This window comes from Peromyscus maniculatus, chromosome 7 (assembly GCF_049852395.1).
Source record: "Peromyscus maniculatus bairdii isolate BWxNUB_F1_BW_parent chromosome 7, HU_Pman_BW_mat_3.1, whole genome shotgun sequence".
NCBI lineage: Eukaryota > Metazoa > Chordata > Mammalia > Rodentia > Cricetidae > Peromyscus > Peromyscus maniculatus.
The window spans coordinates 68,271,725-68,294,918 of record NC_134858.1 but is presented as its reverse complement, the minus strand read 5'-3'; the positions used below and the strand labels follow the sequence as shown (position 1 = coordinate 68,294,918).

The 23,194-nt window shown below is 38.5% G+C and overlaps 1 protein-coding gene across 1 annotated transcript in view; it reads right to left on the bottom strand.

The window, feature by feature from the left end:
* Adam10 (ADAM metallopeptidase domain 10) overlaps positions 1–23,194 on the bottom strand; it is a 109,316-nt gene that overhangs the window by 69,122 nt on the left and 17,000 nt on the right. Inside the window, exon 2 of the mRNA XM_076576601.1 lies at positions 13,515–13,665. Coding sequence (XP_076432716.1) covers positions 13,515–13,665 — 151 coding nt within the window. The remainder of the gene's footprint in view (positions 1–13,514; positions 13,666–23,194) is intronic.

The following is a 23,194-nucleotide window of genomic DNA, read 5'->3' as shown; positions in this document are numbered from 1 at the left end:
GTGAGGTTGCCTTAGTCATAATGTCTTATCATAGCAATATAAAAGTAACTAACACTGTCAGTATAATTTTTTAGATTTTTATTTTATTATTTTATGTAGATGAATATTTTGCCTGCATGTATGTCTATGCACGGTGTGTGTGCCTGATTCCTGCAGAAGTTAGAGAGGGCACTGGATCCCCTAGAACTGAAATTACAGATGGTTATAAATCACCATGTTGGTGCTGAGAATCAAACCTGGGTCCTCTGCAAGAACAAGTGCTCCTACCTTGAGCCAATTTTCCAGCTAATATACTTTTTAAAAAATAAAGAATATGAATGAATATATATATGTATATATATGTATGTATATAACCCCCTACATTTCTACAGAGAAAATTTTCTGAGAGACATAGTGTCGGAATGTATGCCAAATGTCCTGAAGGATATAAAAGAAATGAAAAGTAATGACTTAATAGTTAAGAGCACCAGCTGCCCTTCCAGAAGACCTAGATTCAATCCCTACCACCCATGTGGCAGTTTACAACCATCTATAACTTGTCCCAAGGGGTCTTGCTGTGGATGTCTTTCTGTATGCTGAGAATATGTGTTGCTCTGAGTTGTTGATAAATAAAGCTGCATTGGCCTATGGCAGGGCAGGATGGAGCCAGGCGGGAAAATCCAAGAGAGCTAGTGAAAGGAGAAAGGAGAGTCGCCAGAAATGGGCTGAGTTAAGTTGTAAGAGCTAGCTAGCCAGAAGCCTGAGCCAATAGGCCACAGAATTTACAATTATATTAAGCCTCTGAATAATTATTTTTATAAGCAGCTGCAGGACCAGGACCAGACGGGACCGGAGAAACTTCTGGCTACAGGGTCCTCCTCTTCAGGCCTGAGGGCACTGCATGAATATGGCATACAAACAAAACACCCAAAAACACAAAATAATGTAAGAAGAAGAACAGGAATAAGAAGAGGAGCTGGGCAGTGGTGGCGCATGCCTTTAATCCCAGCACTTAGAAGCCAGAGACAGGCAGAACTCTGTTGATGTAACCAATCGTCTTATTAAAATAAGAAACACAGAGCCAATGTAAAAGAGAAAGCCGAGAGGTCAGAGCTCAGAGATAAAATCTTACCTCCTGCAGTGCTCCTAGCTTCCCCGAGAGAGAGCTACTTCCTGTTTGTCTGTGTTTAAATAGTCTTTCTGTTCTGCCTTCTCATTGGTTCTAAACCCAACCACATGACTGCCTCATCACTGCCTGTAAGTACCGCCCTCCAGGTCTTAAAGGCATATGTCTCCAATACTGGCTGTATCCCTGAACACACAGAAATCTACCTAGCTCTTCTAACCACCACGCTCTTGCTATGGCTCTAATAGCTCTGACCCCAGGGCAACTTTATTTATTAACATAAAATTAAAATTACATTTCAGTACAAATAAAATATCACCATAGAACTCTGTGAGTTGAAGGTCAGCCTGGTCTTCCAGGATAGGCTCCAAAGCTACAGAAAAACCCTAAGAAAGAAAGAAAGAAAGAAAGGAAGAAAGGAAGGAAGGAAGGAAGGAAGGAAGGAAGGAAGGAAGGAAGGAAGAAAGGAAGAAAGGAAGAAAGGAAGAAAGGAAGAAAGGAAGAAAGGAAGAAAGGAAGAAAGGAAGAAAGGAAGAAAGGAAGAAAGGAAGAAAGGAAGAAAGGAAGAAAGGAAGAAAGGAAGAAAGGAAGAAAGGAAGAAAGGAAGAAAGGAAGAAAGGAAGAAAGGAAGAAAGGAAGAAAGGAAGAAAGGAAGAAAGGAAGAAAGGAAGAAAGGAAGAAAGGAAGAAGAAAGGAAGAAAGAAAGAAAGAAAGAAAGAAAGAAAGAAAGAAAGAAAGAAAGAAAGAAAGAAAGAAAGAAAAGGAAGGGAGGGAGGGAGGGAGGGAGGGGGTGGGGAAGAGGATGATGAATGAGAATAAGAAATAATAACATAAGGCACCAGACATGGTGGCTGTCTAACATCCAGGCTTGGGTTATATAGAGAAATACCATCACACCTGTGCCCCTGCCTCCAAACTGTAAAAATCATCAACAATATAAGAGGACAAGAGGGGGGAGGGGAGGGCTGAGGGAGGAAGAAAGAGAAAAAGAAACAGAGAGAAAGAAACGAAAGGAAGAAAAAGAGAGGGAGAAAGAGATGAAACTAGAAGATGAGAATTTTCTTGCATATGTATTATAACCATGTTCAAGAATTAGAGCAGTGGTTCCCAACCTTCCTAAAGCTGGGACCCTTCAATACGGTTCCTCATGTTATGGTGACCTCCAACTATAAAATTATTTCGTTGCTACCTTATAACTGTAATGCTGCCATTGTTATGAATCATAATGCAAACATCTGATATGCAGGATATCAGATTGATCCCTGTGAAAGGGTCATTCACACCCCTAAAGGAGATGAGACCCAGATTGAGAACCATAGATTTAGAGGGTACATATTAGCATAATTAGAAGAAAACACACTACAAGAGAAAGGCCAAAAAGGGAAAAGCAATATTTAAAAAAAAAAAAAAAAGTTCATGTGGTTTGAATGAGAAATGTGCCTCTCACCCTCAGCTTTTCTGGTGCTAATGTTTTGGGAGGTTATGGAATCTTTAGGTTGTAGGGTTTAGTAATTAAGGGTTATAGTCCAGCCCAGCTTCTGGCCACCTCTCTGCTTCCTGGTCTGCAGAGGTGCCATCACTTGTCATGAGCTACTCCTGCTCACGTCTCCCCTGTCATGGTGGACTATCCCTCAGACCACAGCCCAGAGAAGTCCTTCCTCCCTTAAGCTGTTGCTTACCAGGTGTTTGGGCAGAGCAACCAGAAAAGTACCTTAATAAAAGTAAAATTTCAAAGGATGGACGGCCCATGCCTTTAATCCCAGCCCTCAGTAGGCAGAGGCAAGTGGATCTCTGTGAGTTTGTGGCCAGCCTGGTCTGCAAAGCGGGTTCTGAGACAGCCAGGACTGTTACACAGAGAAACCCTGTCTCGAAAAACCACCACCATAACAAAAAAAATTTAATAATAATAATAATAATAATAATAATAATAATATTTCATGATCAATTTTGTTTATTCAAAAATAAAGTAGATTTACATTTGAAAATCAACGAAATTCACTGTATTTGAAGGGGAGAAAAACCACACAATCATTTCATTACATGCAGAAAAAAACAACTGAAACTTTCAGCACCCACTCAAAACAAAAATTTTTAGCAAACAAGGAATAGTCAGAACTTCCTTAACCTAACAAAATATCTCCAATACAGTTTTAGTGTTAAAGACCAATGACTCTACCCCTAAGGTAGGAATAAAAAGACACCTGCACTCATCAGTTCTCTTTAACATTGAACGAAGGTCCCAGCAGCACAATAAACTCGGTGTATAAACAAAGAAATAAGCATGCTTTAATTTGTAGATGACAGAAAAATCACCTACCTATGTAGACAATCCTAAGGAATCTATTGGACACTAACAGAAATAGTGAACTTAACAGTCACTAACACAGGACCAGAGTACCAAGACCAAAACAAATTCCACCAGCCTGTTTTTATATCTAGCAGCAAACACAAGAGAGATGAAATTTAAGAAACAATTCCATTTAGAGGGACAGAGAAAGAGTATGTGTTTTATCTTTTTTTAATAATTTAACTTTATTTTTATGTGCATTGGCTTGAAGGTGTCAGATCCCCTGGAACTGGAGTTATAGACAATTATGAGCTGCCATGTGGGTGCTGGGAATTGAACCTGGATCCTCTAGAAGAGCAGTCAATGCTCTTAAGCACTGCGCCATCTCTCCAGCCCCGTCTGTTTTTTTAATGGGGGTTTTGTTTTACTAGACAGGGTCTCATTATATAACCCTGGCTAACCTTACCTGCCTCTGCCTCCCAAGTGCTAGGAAATCACACCATGCTCAACTACAATAGTATTTTTTTAAGTGTCAAATACTCTTTATTTATATTATACATAAACTACAGTACGTGCTTTTTGGTGGTGAAGGCAGCATCCTTGTCACAGGGAATTCTAATTAAATCAGCATTGTCAAGAATAGACAACTGCTTCCTGACATGTAACTATTGCCTGTAACAGGCCAGTGAACACAAACTGAAACACAGGTGAGTTTTGTTTCTGAGACAGTGATAGAATTTTCCCAGTGTTTCAATATATTCATATGCCCAGTTATATAAATCTAAGTATAAAACCATTTAACACCTCCATCTTTGTATAAAGTAGAACATTACTAATTAAATCCAATCTTATCTTGAGAAAGAAAAAGTAGTGATAGTATTTATGCAACTGGAATTGTTATTTTAAAAAAGACCATATACACTTTACTACATACAAGTCAATTTTACTTAAATCAGGACTGTCCAGCAAAAACAATGTTAGCCATTTATAATCTGAATTTTGGTGTCTGCATTAAATTATAGTACACATTAAAAGCCATGAGACATTTGTTTTATAATAAATAAGGCAGTGGTATTGCTTGTTAGTAGCCTTTTTAACATTAGGTTATTACTGTAGCTATTAGGTCTGCCCTTTCTCCTTTCTTAATCCCAGTGAACATCATTTTGTTTCAGGGATGTACTTTTTGGGATTCTCCAAATACTCCCTCAGGGTATCCTCTCCCCAGGTAAGGCCTTTGCTCTTATTGGTATCTGTGTAAGAGAACCCAGTGGCCTAACCTGTCTTCCTCCCAAACAAGAGTATGGTGATTTGGTCCAGTCTTATATTTGCCTCCCCTTTCCACAGTGTGGCACTGGACACACTTCTAAGCAAAAATCTTCTTGCCTTTCTCAGCATCATACATTTTTAATTCACTCTCAACTGGTCAACAAACACTACAAATGCTATGACCCAAAGATGGTCATTCTGTTCTCTATACAATAGTATTTTTAAAAATACTTTAACGAGGGCCGGGCAGTGGTGGCTCACGCCTTTAATCCCAGCACTTGGGAGGCAGAGCCAGGCAGATCTCTCTGAGTTCAAGACCAGCCTGGACTACTAAGTGAGTCCCAGGAAAGGCGCAAAGCTACACAGAGAAACCCTGTCTCGAAAAACCAAAAAAAAAAACAAAAAAACAAAAAAACAAAAAAAACTTTAACAAAAGATGCATCATGTCTCTACATTGAAAGCTATTTAGAAAAAAAAAAACCTGTTGAAAGAAACTAAGACTTAGATAAATGGAGGTATCAGGTTCAGAATTTGACCACTAAACAGTGTTGTTGGGCGGGGAATACAGTGTGGTAGAATGTGTGCTAGCACACAGTGGGCTTAGGACATGAGGTCCTGAGTTCAAGACTTAGCATTCCTTCCAAAAAGCCACCAACTTTCCAAATTATTGAAAGATCCAGTCTCCATCAAAATAGCAAGTTTCGCTGTAGACACTGAGAAGGTGGCTCTAACACTGATGGGAATGCAAAGGACCTAGACCAGCAAAACAATTCTGAAAAGAAAACAGAAGGCATAACCTCTCCAAACAGCCACCAACTGGGCCCAAGTGTTCAAATACATACACCTATGGAAGACATTTCTCATTCAAATCTCAACAGATTCAAAAGACATGCCTAATGTCTCCAGATGCTCATTTCCTCTTTCTTCTTACAAAGATGCCTGAGATAGTCTCTCCATCTATATTTTCTTTCCGTTACTATTGTGGGAGTGAATATAAGCAATGCACATGATGTGTATATGCAAAGGCTTTAACAAAAACATTGTTTTACATGCTAATTTAAAAACAAAAAGGCAAGTTGCCAATATGAACATCAAAAATTGTTTGATTATTAAGCTTACTTTTAATAGTATGCTTTTTTATTACATTTTCTATCATTTATTTTGTGAGTGTGAGTGTGTGTGTGTGTGTGTGAGTGTGTTAAGTGCGCGCTTAAACATGTGCCATAGTACACATGTGGGTGTCAGAAGACCTTTTTGAGAGTCTGTTCTTTCCTGGCGTCAATTGCAGGGACTGAACTCAGGCCACCAGGGTTGGCAGCATGGGTCTTTACTAAGCCGTCTCACTCGCCCAATAGCATATTTTTTTGAAACAGAAAAGTCCTTCTTCAAATCACCTTTTAGAAGCTCAATATGCATCACATACACATACATAAATAATAAGCAGAACAGTTTTGCAGAAGTAGAAGATAGAATCAGCTCTGTGCACCCCAGGCATCATCCACAGGAATTCTAGGGCTCTACAGGCTAAAAACAAAGACAAAAATTACCACAAATTAAGCAGAAAACACTTAAGTTTAATAATTTCACAAACCAAAGAGAAAAGTAACATGAATATCACACAAATAAAATCAGAGTCTGAACTTGAACCAGTCATCTCTAGCTAGCCAATGATCTTCTCACCATACCAAGTTCTAGTTCCCTCCCCTGCTTCGTATATATAAGTGAGCCCTAACTGGCAGAACGTAGGCCTTCTGGTAAAAGCCAAAAATCAAAGGACTGACTGAAAAACCATAACCAATGATGGGAAATTTGAAAAGAATGTGTCAATAGCAGGAACCTAAAAGAAGTAAAACAGGCTCTATAATCTATGTCTCGGAATGTCATCCACTACCAATCTGGGCAAAATGACCACCAAGACTTCACGATAAAGAAAATGAAAGCGTCACTCAGACTGACAGGTGAGGTTAAACTATTTGTGAAACTTTAAAAACAAACAAACAAAACATAGTTGGGAGTCAAATATGTAGGCATTTGTCCTTTAGCAGGGACAAGCAAAGTATGTTTGTACTTCACACTATAAGGAAAGAATTATCCAAACCAAAAGTAACTGGGTCCCTGCAATCACCACAGAATTAATAAAGATAGTTCTTCCAAGATGGGCCCATTAGGTTTGCACAACCAAACTCTTGAATTCGATCCCCAGAATCCATGTAAAAAGAAAAGGCTGGGTCTGATGGTACATGCTTGTGATCCTAGCACTGTGAAGCAGAGATAGGAGGATCCCTTGGGCTCCTTAGTCAACTAGCTTAGCCTACTTGCCAAGTTCTAGACTAGTGAGTGACATGCCTCAAAAGAGGTAGGCGGAACCTGAGGAACATCATCCCCGGTTGTCGTCTCTCTTCCATATTCATGCTCATACACATGGGTGTACACCAACACATGTATGCACCTACATATACACAAACACAAAAGAAGCATAGCCCTTATAAGACTACGGTAAGAAGATTGTACTTGTTCCAGTTGCAGACAAGCTTATGCTACATAGTGAGTTCCAGGCTAGTCTGAGCTATATAAGTGAAACTTAAACAAAACCCCACTCAGGAGGCAGAGGCAGGACTGCCATTAATTCAGGGCCATTCTGTGCTACAGACCTTATTTCAAAAACTAAGACTAAAAAAAAAAAAAAAAAAAAAAGCTGGTGAGATGGTTCAATAGGTAAGGGCTCTTAAATACAAGTCTTACTAAAAACCCAAGTTTGATCTCCAAAGCCCATGTAAAGGTGGAAGCTCCATAAGAGTTGTCCTCTTTCATTCTGTGGTGGTTTGAATGAAAATGGCCCACAGGCTCATGGGGGGGGGGGTGGCATTATTGGCGGTGTGGCCTTGTTGGAGGAAGATACAGCAAAAACAAAGCCCAAAATATATCCAAACTAACCTACAGAGATACTACTTCATAGAATGCAGAACTGCAGAACCAAAACTTAAACAAGATTAAACTTTGCATTTTACAAAGACCACATCAACTAAATTCCTCAGGAGATTATACCACATTCGTATTATAGAAGCCTAAAATGCATGGTAATCAAGCCATGGATACATGATAATTAAGGCAGGTCTGTATAATAGTTATAGCAGGATGCAACATGCCATTGGATAGTATTTAAAAGGAATACAGGAAAATAGTTCCTAGTATATTACACACTATTACATTAAGACAAGGTTTAAGAAACACAAATTATGTGAAATTATTATAACTATGTCTTATGATACATCGGCCCTTTCTGTATATTCTGAATATTTCTGTATTCCTTCCTTCTTCCCCTCTTTCCTTCCCTCCCTTCTTTCCCTCACTATGACCATTATCTATGTAAAAACCCAAGTAAGACTCAGGCTCTGCACCTCAAGTTCACAAGGAAAGACATACACATATGGACACAATAAAAAAAGGTAATCAAATAAGGAAAAAGGAGCCGGGCGGTGGTGGTGCACGCCTTTAGTCCCAGCACTCAGGAGGCAGAAGCAGGTGGATCTCTGTGAGTTCGAGGCCAGCCTAGCCTACAGAGCGAGTTCCAGGACAGGCACCAAAGCTACACAGAGAAAACCTGTCTTGAAAAACAAAAAACAATAAACAAAAATAAATAAGGAAAAAGGAACTAACATAAATAAAGCACTAAGTAAGCAATCCCACTTATCCAAATCAAGCCATTTAAGAAATCTAGAAAATGTATTATTTCTAAGCAAATTAATTTTGATATATTTTACCTTACTACCTATTTGATACATTCTTTTAAAATGCCTTTCTTCAACAACTATAGTAATGGCACAAATAACACTTTCCATAAACTTTCAACTTTATTTCAAGAGTAATAGCTTTTTGTAGAATTCTTAACTTTGGGCCTGGAAGCCAGGCAAGGTGGCTAACATCTGTAATTCTTGAACTCTAGAGGCTAAGGAAGGAAAACTGCCACAAGTTCAAGGCCAGCATGGTCTACATCAGGTTCTAGGCCACCCTGAGATGCAGAGTGAGACCTTGTCTCAAAAAAACAAAGATGTGGTTTGAATATATACCTTGGTTGTTAGAGTATTTGCCTAGTATACACAAAGCCCCAGGTTCAAGTCCCAACACTGCACAAACCAGGTGTGGTGGTGTACTCCTGTAATCCTAACAATGAGGAGATGGAGGCAGGAGGATCAAAAATTTGAGGTCATCTTTGGCTGCATAGCAAGTTCAATCAAGACCAGATTAGTGTATATGAGACTGTGCCTTAAAGGAAAATGGGAAAAAAAGGAAGAGAGAGAGAGAGGGAAAGAGAGAGAGAGAGAAAGAAAGTGAGAGAAAGAGAGAGAGAGAAAGAAAGAAAGAAAGAAGGAAGGAAGGAAGGAAGGAAGGAAGGAAGGAAGGAAGGAAGGAAGGAAGGAAGGAAGGAAGGAAGGAAGGAAAGAGAAAAACCCTTAGGCTTGAAAAGTTTGGTTTTTTAAGGCAGGTCTCTACATAGCCCTGGCTGTTCTGAAACTCATTATGCAGACCAGACTGGCCTCGAACTCACAGGGACACACCTACCTCTGCCTCCTGAGCTAAGGGATTAAAGGAGTGTACCACCATGCCTATGCCTGGCCTGAAAACAAAATCAAAAACAAAACAAAATAAAAAAAAAAAACCTTACTATTAAGCAAAGTTGAAAGTTTGTTCATATGCTTAGTTATAAAAGAAATACAAGCCGGGCAGTGGTGGTGCACACCTTTAATCTCGGGAGGCAGAAGCAGGTGCTTTTCTGTGAGTTCGAGGCTAGACTGGTCTACAGAGTGAGTTCCAGGAAAGGCACAAAGCTACACAGAGAAACCCTGTCTCGGAAGGAAAAAAAAAAACGGGAGGGAGGGAGGGAGGAAAAGAAATACAAAAAGGACTTTAATACTTGAACACACAGGGGATGGGATACTTCTCAAAATTTAAGTCATAATTGATAATTGTCTAATCATAATTCTGTGCAAGCATATTCTTTATGTGTCTGAACTAACTGTGCAATATTCAACATGTTCCATAATTAACTCAAGTAGACAAATCTGGTTCTGAGGGACTAGGCCCTGCTTTGTGAATAAGATAAATTCTTACTGATATTGTTAAAAGGTTGAAAAAATAGGTAAGTGATCTAGCCACAATGCATATGACTGGCACATTTTACAGATGTGGCTACAGTCAACTGTAACCCCAAGTCTTCATTATAGTGTACTCACTAACAAATACAAATATATAAGAGATCATTTGTGAAAATTAAACACAGGTTACTTTTTAATCCCCAAAATAATAATCTATACATAGATACATATCCTTTTGGAGGTGTTATGATATAACTAGTATTTCAATTTGTTTTGTTTTGTATTTTTGAGACAAGGTCTTATTATGTAGACTACATTGTTCTAGAACATGAGATCTTCCTGCCTGAACCTCTCAAGTACTGGAGATGGATTACAGTCATGCACCATCATACCTGGTTTTAGTATTCCTTACAAGACTAAAAATATATCTAGTAAGAAATATATAATTTCTTACACAACTTCATCACTTTGTATTTCCTACTTCAAAGAAAGGGAGAAGTAATACCATCAAACTATCACCTCATAAGGAAGTTCTTCCACTGTAAGTTTCTACAGTATTGTATATCTAAAACACCATATATAAATTTTTGTTCTTCACAATGACTTCTGCACACCCTACTGTTCTTATTAATCTATATTTATGTTTTATCTATAATCCAGGGCTTTAATGAGGTTACCTTTAACCAGCAATCAATTTATTTTTTAGATGACTACATACCTGCATGGTACTCATACAATAACTCTTTCTCACTCACATACACATAAAAGAACTAGGAATTTGGTTTGTCAAATATAAAACATGTAATTTATCTAATAAAAAATCTACCTATACAACAATGTGACATCCAAACCAAAGGCAGCTAACTGAAATTCATGTTCTGCTAGTGAGGAATACAATAGTAAGTATAATTGGAAACACAGTAGTAAATTTATTTTGAGATGTTACTAAAGTTAAAAAGGAAATGACATTATTATTTGATGGTGCTAATAAAGAATGGGTAATTTTAATAACATCTAAAACTGAGTCATAAAAAATTAGTGTGGTAAACTGCTAGCCCTAAATTTTTAATGTAAAGAAACATCTTCAAATTAATCTTTTGATTAATCTATTAATATCTTTCCAAAGCACCTAGATCATATGTGTAATATATCAAATAATACTAAATAACAAGGTGCTTGCCTGAAGAAAAAACAACACATATAGAAAATAAGCTGAAGAGACAGATCAGTGGTTAAAAGCAATGGCTGCTCTTGCACAGAACCCAGATCAATTCCCAGCACCCACACAACAGTTCGAAACACCCGTAACTCCAGCTCCAGGGGATCTGATGCCCAGGTCTGGCCTTCATGGGTACACATACATGGTACACAAACATAGAAATAGGCCAAATACTCATATGCATAAAATAATGTTTAAGAAGAAAAAAAATAGGCAAGAAACATATGGAAAAGAAGAGAGCACAAATCAAATGTCAATGAAACAATGAGGAATTTAAAAGTTCAAAAGAATGGGAAAGGATGTCTAAGAGGCAGAAGTTGAGTTACACATTAAAAGATGATCAGAATGGAAACTAATTGTCATAAAGAACAAAGTGTATATGCACCTCAGGTACTCAGAAGACCATTCTGGCTAAAAAAGACACTTGAAGCTACCTTAGACTAATAGGCTATGACTAATTTACAGAAAAAGTTCAATGGCAAATTTTAAAATGCTAAAACTTGTTAATGGAAAGCTTCAAAGCATGTAAGCTGTAAGCTGACATGAAAAAGGAAATATTTAGGGGCTGATAGAGTGTCAGCAGATGCAAGGCTCTGGGTCCTATATCCAGCATCACAAAACAGGGTATGATGGCATTTAGGGAAGAGCCACGTTGTAGCCATATACAGAATAATATTAATGAGAACAGGCTGGAAGATTAGCAATCTACTAGGAAGTAAATGCGAGTCTCAATCAAGGTTATATCAGTACAGTAAGTTTCAAGTATAATTATAGCAAGCAATAGAGAATGCCTGACCAAGAGCACAAAGGGGAGAAAAATGAAGGTTTTAGTCATCCAGGTCTGGTTAAAATCTATCTGTGTAAGTTATTTCCTGAGTCTATGTTTCCTCCTCTGACAGTTACCTTTGTCTGAGTGTGTGTTGGTTGTTTTCTACTATCAACTTGCCACAACTGAGAACACCTCAGAGGAGAACCTCAGTGAAGGAAATGGCTAAATGAGATTGGCCTGTGGGCATGTCTGTGGGGAACTGTCTGGATTATTAATTGATATAAGAGGACCCACCCACTGTGGTCATACCACCCCAGGCAGGTATTCCTGAACTATCTAAGAAAGGCAGCTGAGTGTAAGCCAGCCTACAAGGCACCTAGTGAGCAGCATCCTCCCCGTTCCAGCTCTACTCTTTGGCTAGGAAGCGAGTTCCTTGGTTAGAGGTAAGGGTGTGTGGAATACCAAGCAGGCCTCCCTGCTCTGACTTCCCTCAGTGATAGACTGGGGGGGGAGGGGGTGTAAGTGGGGGGGAGACTAAACTAAGCAGTGTTCAGAAGACTAATAATAAAATACACATGAAGGGCATTTGAATGACTCGGCAGATAAAGGCAGCTTCTGTGGAAGGCTGACAGCTGATGCCTGGACCCTACATAAAGGTGGAAGAGGAGAAACTATGCCACCAAGTTGCCTTCTGACCACTGCATGTGCACTATTCATGTATACACTCAAATATACACAACAACAATTTTTCAATAAATGCAAATAAAACACTGAGAATAGAAAAGTTATTTAATAATTAATTTTCTCTTTCTCCCTTAGCCCTCCTTTCTGTATCCCTTCACAATTCTGTTTGAGAACTGAACAGTATAGCAAGTAGTCTGTCTACTGGTTGTTATTACAGAACTAATAAAACTGAGTTAATAAAAGATTAAGTAACTTATTCAATAGCAAACAATTAGCCACTTTGTCTGTTGGTACCAGAAAAGCTACATTGTAGGGAACGTGTGTGTACGTGTGTGTGTGTGTGTGTGTGTGTGTGTGTGTGTGTGTGTGTGTGTGTGTGTGTTAGGGCTAGCTTATGTTTAGACAACATGGTGCTGATATGGATATCTAGTATGAGTTAGCTAAAACATAGCTGACACCCAACATCTGAGGGGCTATGAGTTGGCACAAAATAGCTGGCACCAGATATTCAGGAACCCCAAAAGTAAACACTGATGTCATCTGTTATATAACTATTCCTATCAGAGTGCCACTTTCATGTGATAGATGGTCTTAAGATCACAGGCTTCTCTTTCATCAGCCTGCCTGTGTGTGTCTGCCACTGTCCCTACCTCTGTGCAGCCTATGTGCCAGGTCAGAGTGTATGCCTGCACATGTGTGTCCTTGTGAGCCAACTCCTGCCTGAGTACTTGCCAGCATCTCGCTACCTAGCCACCAGTATGCTAGTGAATAAAGTATGTCTTACCTGTCTAAAATTCCTCCCATTTTCTGTAACCTCCTACCTCCTGTTACCACCCTCCATCTTTTATAAGCATCCAAGACTGGACCTCACATTCACAATTCAAAAATATTTACACATGACTTAAATATACAATAGGGCAATCCATTTTAAAAGACATTTTTAAATGTATATACCAAATTCCAATGGAGGATGAATTTTCAAATGGGAAGCTTTCCATTAACAACAACAACAACAACAAAAAAAAAAAAAGTTCCTTCCTTTAGCCGACTGAACCAAGACTTTAGATACTGTCAGCAATAAATTTACTCACCTTCCATGGGCATGGAAATCTAGAAGTAAAAACTGGTCCTCATGTGAGACTGCTCGTTTGGCACGCTGGTGTTTTTGGTGTAATGAATCCACATTGTAAGATAATCCTTCATAATGTCTAATATATTTATTTAGAGGATTTCCATACTGACCTATAAAAACAAGCAAATAGGTAACAGTCTGAATTAATATCATCTTAAAGGACCCTTCTAGTTCTAACTAATTAGGGCTAACCCATGCATTATTTTCACATATCTATGATAAGTTATACTAACTGTCGAATTAATCCTGATTACTATGCTGAATCTCCCACTAACATTATTCTCACACAACTTTATTATAAGGGTGACATTTGCCAGATCTGATGGCACACACCTTCAAACCCAGCACTTGGAGGGCAGAGGTAGGCGGATCTCTGTAAGTTTGAGGTCAGCCTGGTCTACAAACTGAGTTCTAAGACAGCCAGGGCTATGAAGAGAAAACCCTGTCTCAAAATAACCCCCCCCCAAAACAAAACTTATTATAAGGGTGGCATTATTCACATACAAAAGCTTTTGAATTTGCTGTAGGTTTGTCTTGGATATGCTTTATCAGGCAGAACAAATTCACACTAATGACATTTTTGCTGGTAAAATTTATCACCATAGAAGCCAATTGGTCACCTGTTCCACTCAGTATCTATTATTATTATCAGAGTAAAAAATGAGTAGAAAAATCGTATATCTTCAATTTTCTAGATAAATTAAAAGAAAATTAGTATCATTTCCCTCTTCACGTTTTATCAGAATTAACCAATGAAATCATCTTAGTCTAAATTGTTTTGTGGAAACATTGTATCCACAATTTTATTTTATAGTACATGATAGTACAGAACTTTATAATCCTAGCACTCAGGAGGCAGAGACAGGTGGATCTCTAGGAGTTAGAAGACAGCCTGGTCTACAAAACAAGCACCAGGATAGCCAGAACTACACAGTGGGAACTACATAGTGAGGCCCTGTCTCAAACACCAACAGCAAGTAGTGGCAGTGGTGGTGGTGATGGTGGTGGCGGCGGCGGCGGCGGCGGCGGCGGCGGCGGCGGCGGCGGTGGGCGGCGGCGGCAGCTAGTCTTTGGTGAACTTTTAGGCTTTCAGTACTACAAATGTTCTCTCAGTAGCACCTCAGAGGTAACTCACAAATTCTGTTATATTCCACTTCTTTTTTCACTCCTCGTTCTTTCTAATTTATTTTTTTGATCCATACGTTATTTTAAATACTAGTACTTAGTTTCCAAATAGTGAAGTTTTTCAACTATATTTTGAGTATTTGATTTGTTGTTTTGTGGGGCTGGGGATCAAGCCCAGCATCTCATACATACTAGGCAAGAAGCACTACTGAGTACATCCCAGGACCTATTTCTGTTACTGACTTCTAGCTTAATTCTTATATAGCCAAAGAATACAGGTTGTATGACATCCTTTCAAATACTTTGAAATTTCTTTTATAACCGAGAATAAAAATCTCTCCTGAGAAATGTTACATGTACACTTAAATATAACCTTGCATAATCACATTAGAGCAAAATCACCAAAGAAACAAAATCAAAGGAGGAAAAATATCTACCCAACTAAGATGGAAACAAATGTATAAAAATAATTTGTCAGTCTTTGATGACATTGAGGAATTCTTGCTACTTTTCTTTAGTACAATACTGTGGGGTTACATAACAGAAGGTCTTGAATTTGCAAAGACAGTTTTTTGAAGTATTTTGGGGGTTAAATGGTATGATAACCATAATTTACACTGAATTGATTCAAAAAAAAAAAAAGAAAAAGAAAAAGAAAAAAATGCAAATTGTTAAGTCAATATCCAGTTCTGGCTAGAATGAAATAAAGACAAACTAAATTTAACAAACTACCCTAACAATAAGAAACTGGACAAAGCAACAAATGAGGTGAGTTCTACAAATGCCCACAACTTCCAAGAAGCAACCTAGACAGCCGAATTCAGTGAGGTCAAGTATTTAAGTAAGACCTGTGGGACAGAGTTGCCAGGAAGAAGAGAGCTCTAACACCTGGAGAGTTTGATGAGTAACGATCTGAATATAAAGAATAAATTATCCCACCACAGAAAATAAGAACCACCAGAAATAATTATTTTTTATTATTTATTTATTTATTTATTTATTTATTTATTTTTGAGATAGACTATCTCTATGTAGTCTACCTTTCCAGGAACTCGCTATATAGGCCAGGCTAGCCTTGAACTCAAAGAAATCTTCCTGCCTCTGTCTCCTGAGTGCTGAGATTAAAGGTATATACTACTATGCCCAGACAAAATACATCTAACACAGGTCTAGTAAGTATTTATTTTCATACCTCCAAGAGAAGAAAAGTATATGAAACACTGGGTATAACCCTCAGATAAGTAACTCCTAGCCAGGCGGTGGTGGCACAGGCCTTTAATCCCAGTACTTGGGAGGCAGAGGCAGGTGGATCTCTGTGAGTTTGAGGCCAGCCTGGGCTACAGAGTGAGTTCCAGAAAAGGTACAAACTACACAGAGAAACGCTGTCTCAAAAAACAAAAAAACAAAAAAAAAGTAACTCCTTAGTAGTGGGTACAAGTAGTCATAGACTAACAGCTGTTCTAGATCTATCTTAACTAAACTTAAATAAACATGGTCTTTCAAATTTAAATAACAAATTGGATTTAACTGATTCCAAGTAGCTTAACTGCCAGAAAAGTCTGAATGTGTTTAAAGATACAATGAAACACCTCCAAATATAAAAATCAGAATGTTCTTTATACAACAATTACCATACATATAATATGCAGATGTGTGTGTGTGTGTGTGTGTGTGTGTGTGTGTTCTCCCATAACTAAAACAAAAATCAGTCCTTAGTAACAGAACATTAAGAGATGATGAAGTTTGCACATGATGTTGCAAAAGCAGCTATTAAATACAAGCCCCACTAAGCCGGGCAGTGGTGGTACACACCTTTGATCCCAGTACTCCGGAGGCAAAGGCAGTCAAATCTCTGAGAGGCCAACCTGGTCTACAGAGCATGTTCCAAGATAGCCAGGGTTACAGAGAAAAACCCTGTCTCAACACCCCACACAATAGTTAACAGGAAAAACAAATATTCCAGAGGGGTATAAAAATATATGTATAACTCTAAGCCAACACTAAATCAAAAAGAATACACGTAAAAGAAAACTAGATAAAGGCAAATCATAGGCTAATGGTTGAAAACTAGAGGTCAAAATGTTAAAATGAACTGTAGCGAGGAAGCACCAAAACACCCAGAGGAAAAGACACATGCCACACAGGTAAGAATAAAGACACAACTCTGTACACAATCACAAAGTAGGCATCTATGTTTAAAGTTCTACCAAGCTTTCAGCCCACGATCCTATAACCAGTTAAATGAAGGGTCTTGAAGGTCAAAACCAAGACTTGTTTGGATATCAAAGCTTCTAATCTTAATACCAGACCTCTACTACTAAAAATGTTAGGAGAAATTTTCCAGACAGAAAAAAATAATAACAGGGAGATGGAGGGATGGCTTAGCCATTAGGAGGGTTTACTGCTCTTGCAGAAGATTTAAGTCTTAAGCACCCACATGGCAGCTATGTCTGTAGCTCCAGCTCCAGGGAATCCAATACCCTCTTCTAGCCTCCAAGGGTACCAGACATGCACATGGTACAAAGACATACATGAAGGCAAAATACCCATACACATAATATAAACAAAATTTAAAATTGTTTTTAAGTATTCATAATAAAAAAAACAAACACAAATCAGAGACAACTCAAAATATTCCAATTTGTTCTCTCAGAAATTTAAATATCACCACTGTAATCATTTCCAATAAACTATTAACCCATCTTTTAATAAGCTGTTGCTCCCAAATATCTCCATTTTGAACAAGACAGAGCAAGAAACAAGACAGAGCAAAAGTAAAAGATCAAGTAACAATCAATTCCAGGTATGAAGAGAACACCTGTAGGAAAACAACTTCAAGAAAAAGCATCAGTTAAGAACATAACTAGAGCCAATCAGAAATGGCGAACGCCTTTAATCCCAGCACTTAGGAGGCAGAGCCAGGCGGATATCTGTGAGTTCGAGGCCAGCCTGGTCTACAGAAGCAAGATCCAGGATAGGCACCAAAACAACACGGAGAAACCTTGTCTTGAAAAACCAAAAAAAAAAAAAAAAACCCATAACTAGGTCATTTTCAACCAAAAAACAACTCTATGATCCTCTGCTCACAACCAAGAACTTCTTAGAACATGGTAGATCTGACTCTGCATTTAAGACCAACAGCTAAAAATGAAAATCTGGAAAACCCTATTTATCATATGATCAAATAAATACATAACTTTTTTTACTGTTTTGTTTTTGTTTGATTTTTGTTGTTGTTAGTTTTTTGGGGATTTTGTTTGTTTGTGACAGGGTCCCACTGTGTGGCCCTGTCTGGCCTGGAACTCATTTTGTAGATCAGGCTAGCTTTAAACTTACAGAGAGGCATGCACCAAACACCTAGCAGTATAAACTCATTAACTCAATGCTGAGACTAGAAATACACCTCTGTGGATGTCTTAATCCTATGAAAATAAATACTTTGCCATTCACAGATTTTGCATTTTCCTATCACAAGAGACTTCACTATCTAAACTGTTTCCAGGACTAGAGTATGGGCACACCTTGGGGAATTGTTAACAGGGCAGATTCTGGAGCACCCCACAACATCTACTGACACTCCAAATAACCCAGTGTGGTTAGGTAATCTTGACTGAATTGAGAAACACCCAGATCAGTGAAGAACCTGTACTGTGTCTGTGGGGCATCTCCAGATACTGTTAGATCATCAGGGCTCTGACATAATCAATGCTCTCAGCCACCAACAGATTTGAAATGTTGAGGAGACTATGGGAAGGAGATGGAGCTATGAAAGAGGGGCCCTATTTTGAGGAAGTCGATCACTGGGAGCATGACTTTAAAATGCATATTTCCCTTGATGCTACAACCTCCTATTACCCCTCCCTGTTTCTTGGCCACTATGAAGTGAGCAACTCTGTTCCATTAGAATGTTCAATCTGCCTTACCACAGGCCCAGAAACAAGGGCAGCATTGGCCTATGGACTGAAACCATAAGCCAAAAGCTGCCATTTCTTCCTTAAGCTGATTTTCTCAGGCATCTGTCACAGCAACAGAAAGACACACAGTCTTGATTTCCAAAGTCATCCACATGCACATTCAAGCTTAGGACGAATTGCAACTTTTCTTCATGAAGAAACTCCCGACTTCAGCCCAGCAACAATTTCCCCTTTTTTTCTACAGTATGCTTGACGCATCAACAGTGTATCAATAGGGCTAGGGACCACCCATGCTTCTAGGTAAAAGAAATGCTAGGAAAAATTTACTAAATAATGCAGGAGTCTGCTGGGCTGTAGTGGCTCACGCCTTTTATCTCAGCACTCGGGAGACAGTGGCAGGTGGATCTGTGAGTTTGAGGCCAGCCTGGTCTTCAGAGCAAGTTCCAGGACAGGCTCCAAGCTACACAGAGAAACCCTGTCTCAAAAAAGCCCAATAATAGTATTAATAATTAATAATAATAATAATAATAATAATAATAATAATAATGCACTGGGAGGTGGTGGTACATGCCTTTAATCCCAGCACTTGGGAGGCAGAAGCAGGCGGATCTCTGTGAGTTCGCGGCCAGCCTGGGCTACAGAGTGAGTTCTAGGGAAGATGCAAAGCTACACAGAGAAACCCTGTATTGAAAAACCAAATGGATGATGATGATGATGATGATGATGATGATGATGATGCAGGGGTCCATATCCTAAAACCCAAAAGCTAGTTTTCAGACAGGATCTGTTTTTAACACAGATAAAATCATCAATTTACTTGTTTTTTTAATCACTACTTTTGTGCAACAGAGCTTGTCATCCTAGCACTCAGGAGGCTGAGGCAGGTGGAGCATTACAGGATGTTACAGAAGTCACTAAAGACACTAAGGTTCTTGAGTGTTGACTTCACTACAATGCATCCTTTTCTGCTGCAACAAGAACACTAACCTGAGATCAATAGACCTCTGTGATAGTTAATCTTAGCGTCTTCCTGACTAGATTAACAAACACTCAGAGATAAATAGGGCAGGAGAGATTGCTCAGAGGTTAAGAACACTGGCTGTTCTTTCCAGAGGACTAGGGTTTGACTCCTAACACCCACATAGTGGCTCACAACTCTCTTTAACTTCAGTTCTAGGGGATCCGATGCCCTCTTCTGACCTCCAGAGATACCCAGCATCCATACAGATAAACATGTAGGCAAATACTCATACACACGTAAGATATACTTCTTTTTTAATTTAATTTAAAAAAAAAAATAACCTAGAGAGCTGCCAAAGTGCTATTTCTGGGTGTCTCTAGGAGACTGCCATGTAAGTCAGGAATGTGAGCGTGGAAGACAAAAAACTGATCCAATCATGTGGGTGAACATCACCAAATCATCAATTGTTCATAATCATTTTCTCCTTTTCTCTCTGGGATGGCCTACCATGAGACTTCTCAGCCTCTATTAACAAGCCAATTCCTCTAATAAACTCTCCCTAAGACATCCAAATCATCCAGAACCATTTATCTGTCTCTTATTGGTTTTCTCTCTCTTGAGACCCTTTGGAGAGAACTTGTAAACTCCATGATTATACACAAAACTTATGAAAATATTTTTTTATTTTATTTTCTGACACTGTTTCTGTTTCTTATATTTAAATCTCTCCCTCATCTACTATAACCTTATCTGTTTTTAACTTACTATATTATACTAATTAGGATCACCCCAAACCATTCACCAAAAAAGAAACAAGGGCATTTTCACTTTTCCCTCAACTTTAGTAAGAATACCTTTAGTTCATTGCATATTCATAAAATCATGCTAATGCTTTCCTCTCATTTCTATTTTAAAAATCTAGTATTTTAAAATTCATATGAAAATCTGGCTAGAAGACACAAAAAAATTTTTAGAGCTCCACATTTTATATCTTAAGAAGGAAAATTAAAATCCTAAAACTACAAAGGGCTATTTTTTTTTTTTAAGTACTACAGTTGTAGGACTTTGGGGGGGGGGGTTGTTTGTTAGTTTGATTGTTTGTTTGTTTTTAATGAACACTGACAGCTTACTATATATATGGGGGAAAAGACTATCCTGATTAGGTAAAGTTTTTGTTTAATTCAATGTTTGTGATAGGAAAGGTGACTTAGCATGTAAAGCTGCATGCTACCAAACCTGGTGACCTGAGTTCAATCCCTAGAATCCATGAGGTAAAAAAAGAAAACCAACTCTCAAATGGTATCTTCTGACCTCCAGCACACCATGGCAGGTTCATGCTGCCATCTCACACCCACCAAAAAAAAAAATAATAATAATAGTAATAAATGTAATTTAAAATAAATTTATAAATTAGCACTTGATTTAAAAATAGGTAAGTAAAATAAATGTTAAAGCAAGCTTGTTAACTTTACATCATGGTTACAAAAATAAAAATAAAACAGAACAAAAAAACCTTGAGATAACAATTTAAAGGAGAAAACACTTATTTTGACACAATTTCAGAGGTTCTGACCTACCATGGCAGAGATAGGGTGGCAAAACAAAGTAGCTCACATCAGCAGCCAGGGAGCAGAGTATTGTGGGATATTTGTACACTGTGTGTAGATTATATTGCTATGACTGGTTTATTAAAGAGCTGAACGGTCAATAGCGAGGCAGGAGGCATAGGCAGGATTTCCAGCGAGAGAAAGGAAGTGGGTAATCGAGCAGCAGGAGACGCCCGGAGACAAGGAGAGGAAACAGGAGGTGCAAGATGGAAGAGAGGCAACGCCATGTAATAGAACATAGAGTGATATAATGGGCTAATTTAAGTTATAAGAGCTAGTTAGGAACAATCCTAAACTACAGGCTGACCTTTCATAATTAATAAAAAGTCTCCATGTCATTATTTGGGAGCTGGCTGGTGGGATAGAGAAAGGCTCATTATAGCTAAGAGAATGTTTCCTTCCTATTTTCCTTTTATTTCACCGAGGCCCCAACCTACTGGATGGTAGTATCGCTCATATTCAGAGCAGGGACTACCACCCCCAAACACCCAGTTAATCCTCTCCAGACTACTAATCTAGGCATCAAGATGGTAATCAAGGTTAACTATCACAATAATGGTACTTATAAGTTGAATGTAATGATAATTAAAATTTACTGAGCACTTGCTATTTACCAGGCTATGCACTGCTCTGAACTTTTCCACCAAATGGACCTATTAATTAAGAACTATTCGGCACTGTTAAAGAAACTGGTGGTTTAGGAAGTATGTAACAAGCCCAAAGGCATGGAGCAAATCAGGAGCATTATGAGGGAGGTAAGTGAGGTATCAATGAGCTCAAGATAACATGTAACAGTCTTGTTATCTTCATAAAGTCAAGCACCATTCATGATGATGTGACTGCAAAAAACTGAAATAAAAACACATCAATGACACGTCCTTCAAAACTAATGTCTACCTTTAAGATATATTTTTAAGCCCACATATAATGAAATACTAAAGAGGAATGGAATGTACTTTTTATAGATCAAAAATATGTGTATACCCTTGATTTCCACAGCTAGTAATTGAAATTGGCATGGTTTACTCCACAGGCACCTGGGCCAATCTCCAACCTTTGCAGCACTTACCTCAGTCAGACACCACAGAATTGCCTGTTTCCACATGCAGAGTCTGAAGTGACTCAACTGAGCTTTGTTCTTATACTTTAGCAACTGGTCAGGAACTCAAAAGGTAAAGACAGAACACAGGTTGCCCCCAGGTCTCACAGACACATGTTAAATACTCACCTGCCTCTATCTAAACAGAGCACGGCCTCTAGCCCTCTCACTTTTGCATCCAGCCCTCCTTGGCATAGCTTTTGATTTCCCCAATACCAAGGTGCCAACTGTCTATTCCAATTCCTCATCATCTACTCTAGTCCTTCTTCTTATCACCTGCTACTCTTTCAGTTCAGGTTATATCGGTCTATAGATGCCTTGGGACTAACAATATTAGCCTTCCTAAAATATCAATCTAATCAAGAGAAATCATGAATCAGGCAAAGCAACACCATATTCAAATAGAAATCCAAGATTCTGTGTTTCTTACAAATCATCTTGTAAAATCCTCCTCAGGAAAACTGTTCCCATAAATACTAAAGTATTTCCCTGTGTGATTTTATTTGATCTCTATACTTCTTACACAATACTATCTACTTAGAGTAAAATTCCACACTTTAAAACAGTAACAAACCCCAGCCAGGCAGTTATGGCGCACACCTTTGATCCCAGCTCTCAGGAGACAGAGGTAGGCAGATCTCTGTGAGTTCAAGGCAAACCTGGTGACAGAGAGAGGGTTCCAGGACAACCTGAGCTACACAGAGAAACCCCGTTTTGAAAAAAAAAAAAAAAAAAAAAAAAAAAACCAACAAAATAAACAAACAAACAGTAACAAACCTCTCCACTTTTATCCTCAGGTAACTCCCAGAAGCAAGCAGCATGTACCATAATTACCACCAAAATATGTGAAAACATTAGAAGTGCTGCCTTTCTAATGTCATCTTTGTTTGTTTGTTTGTGGTGCTGGGGGTTTTAACATAGGGACCTCATGGA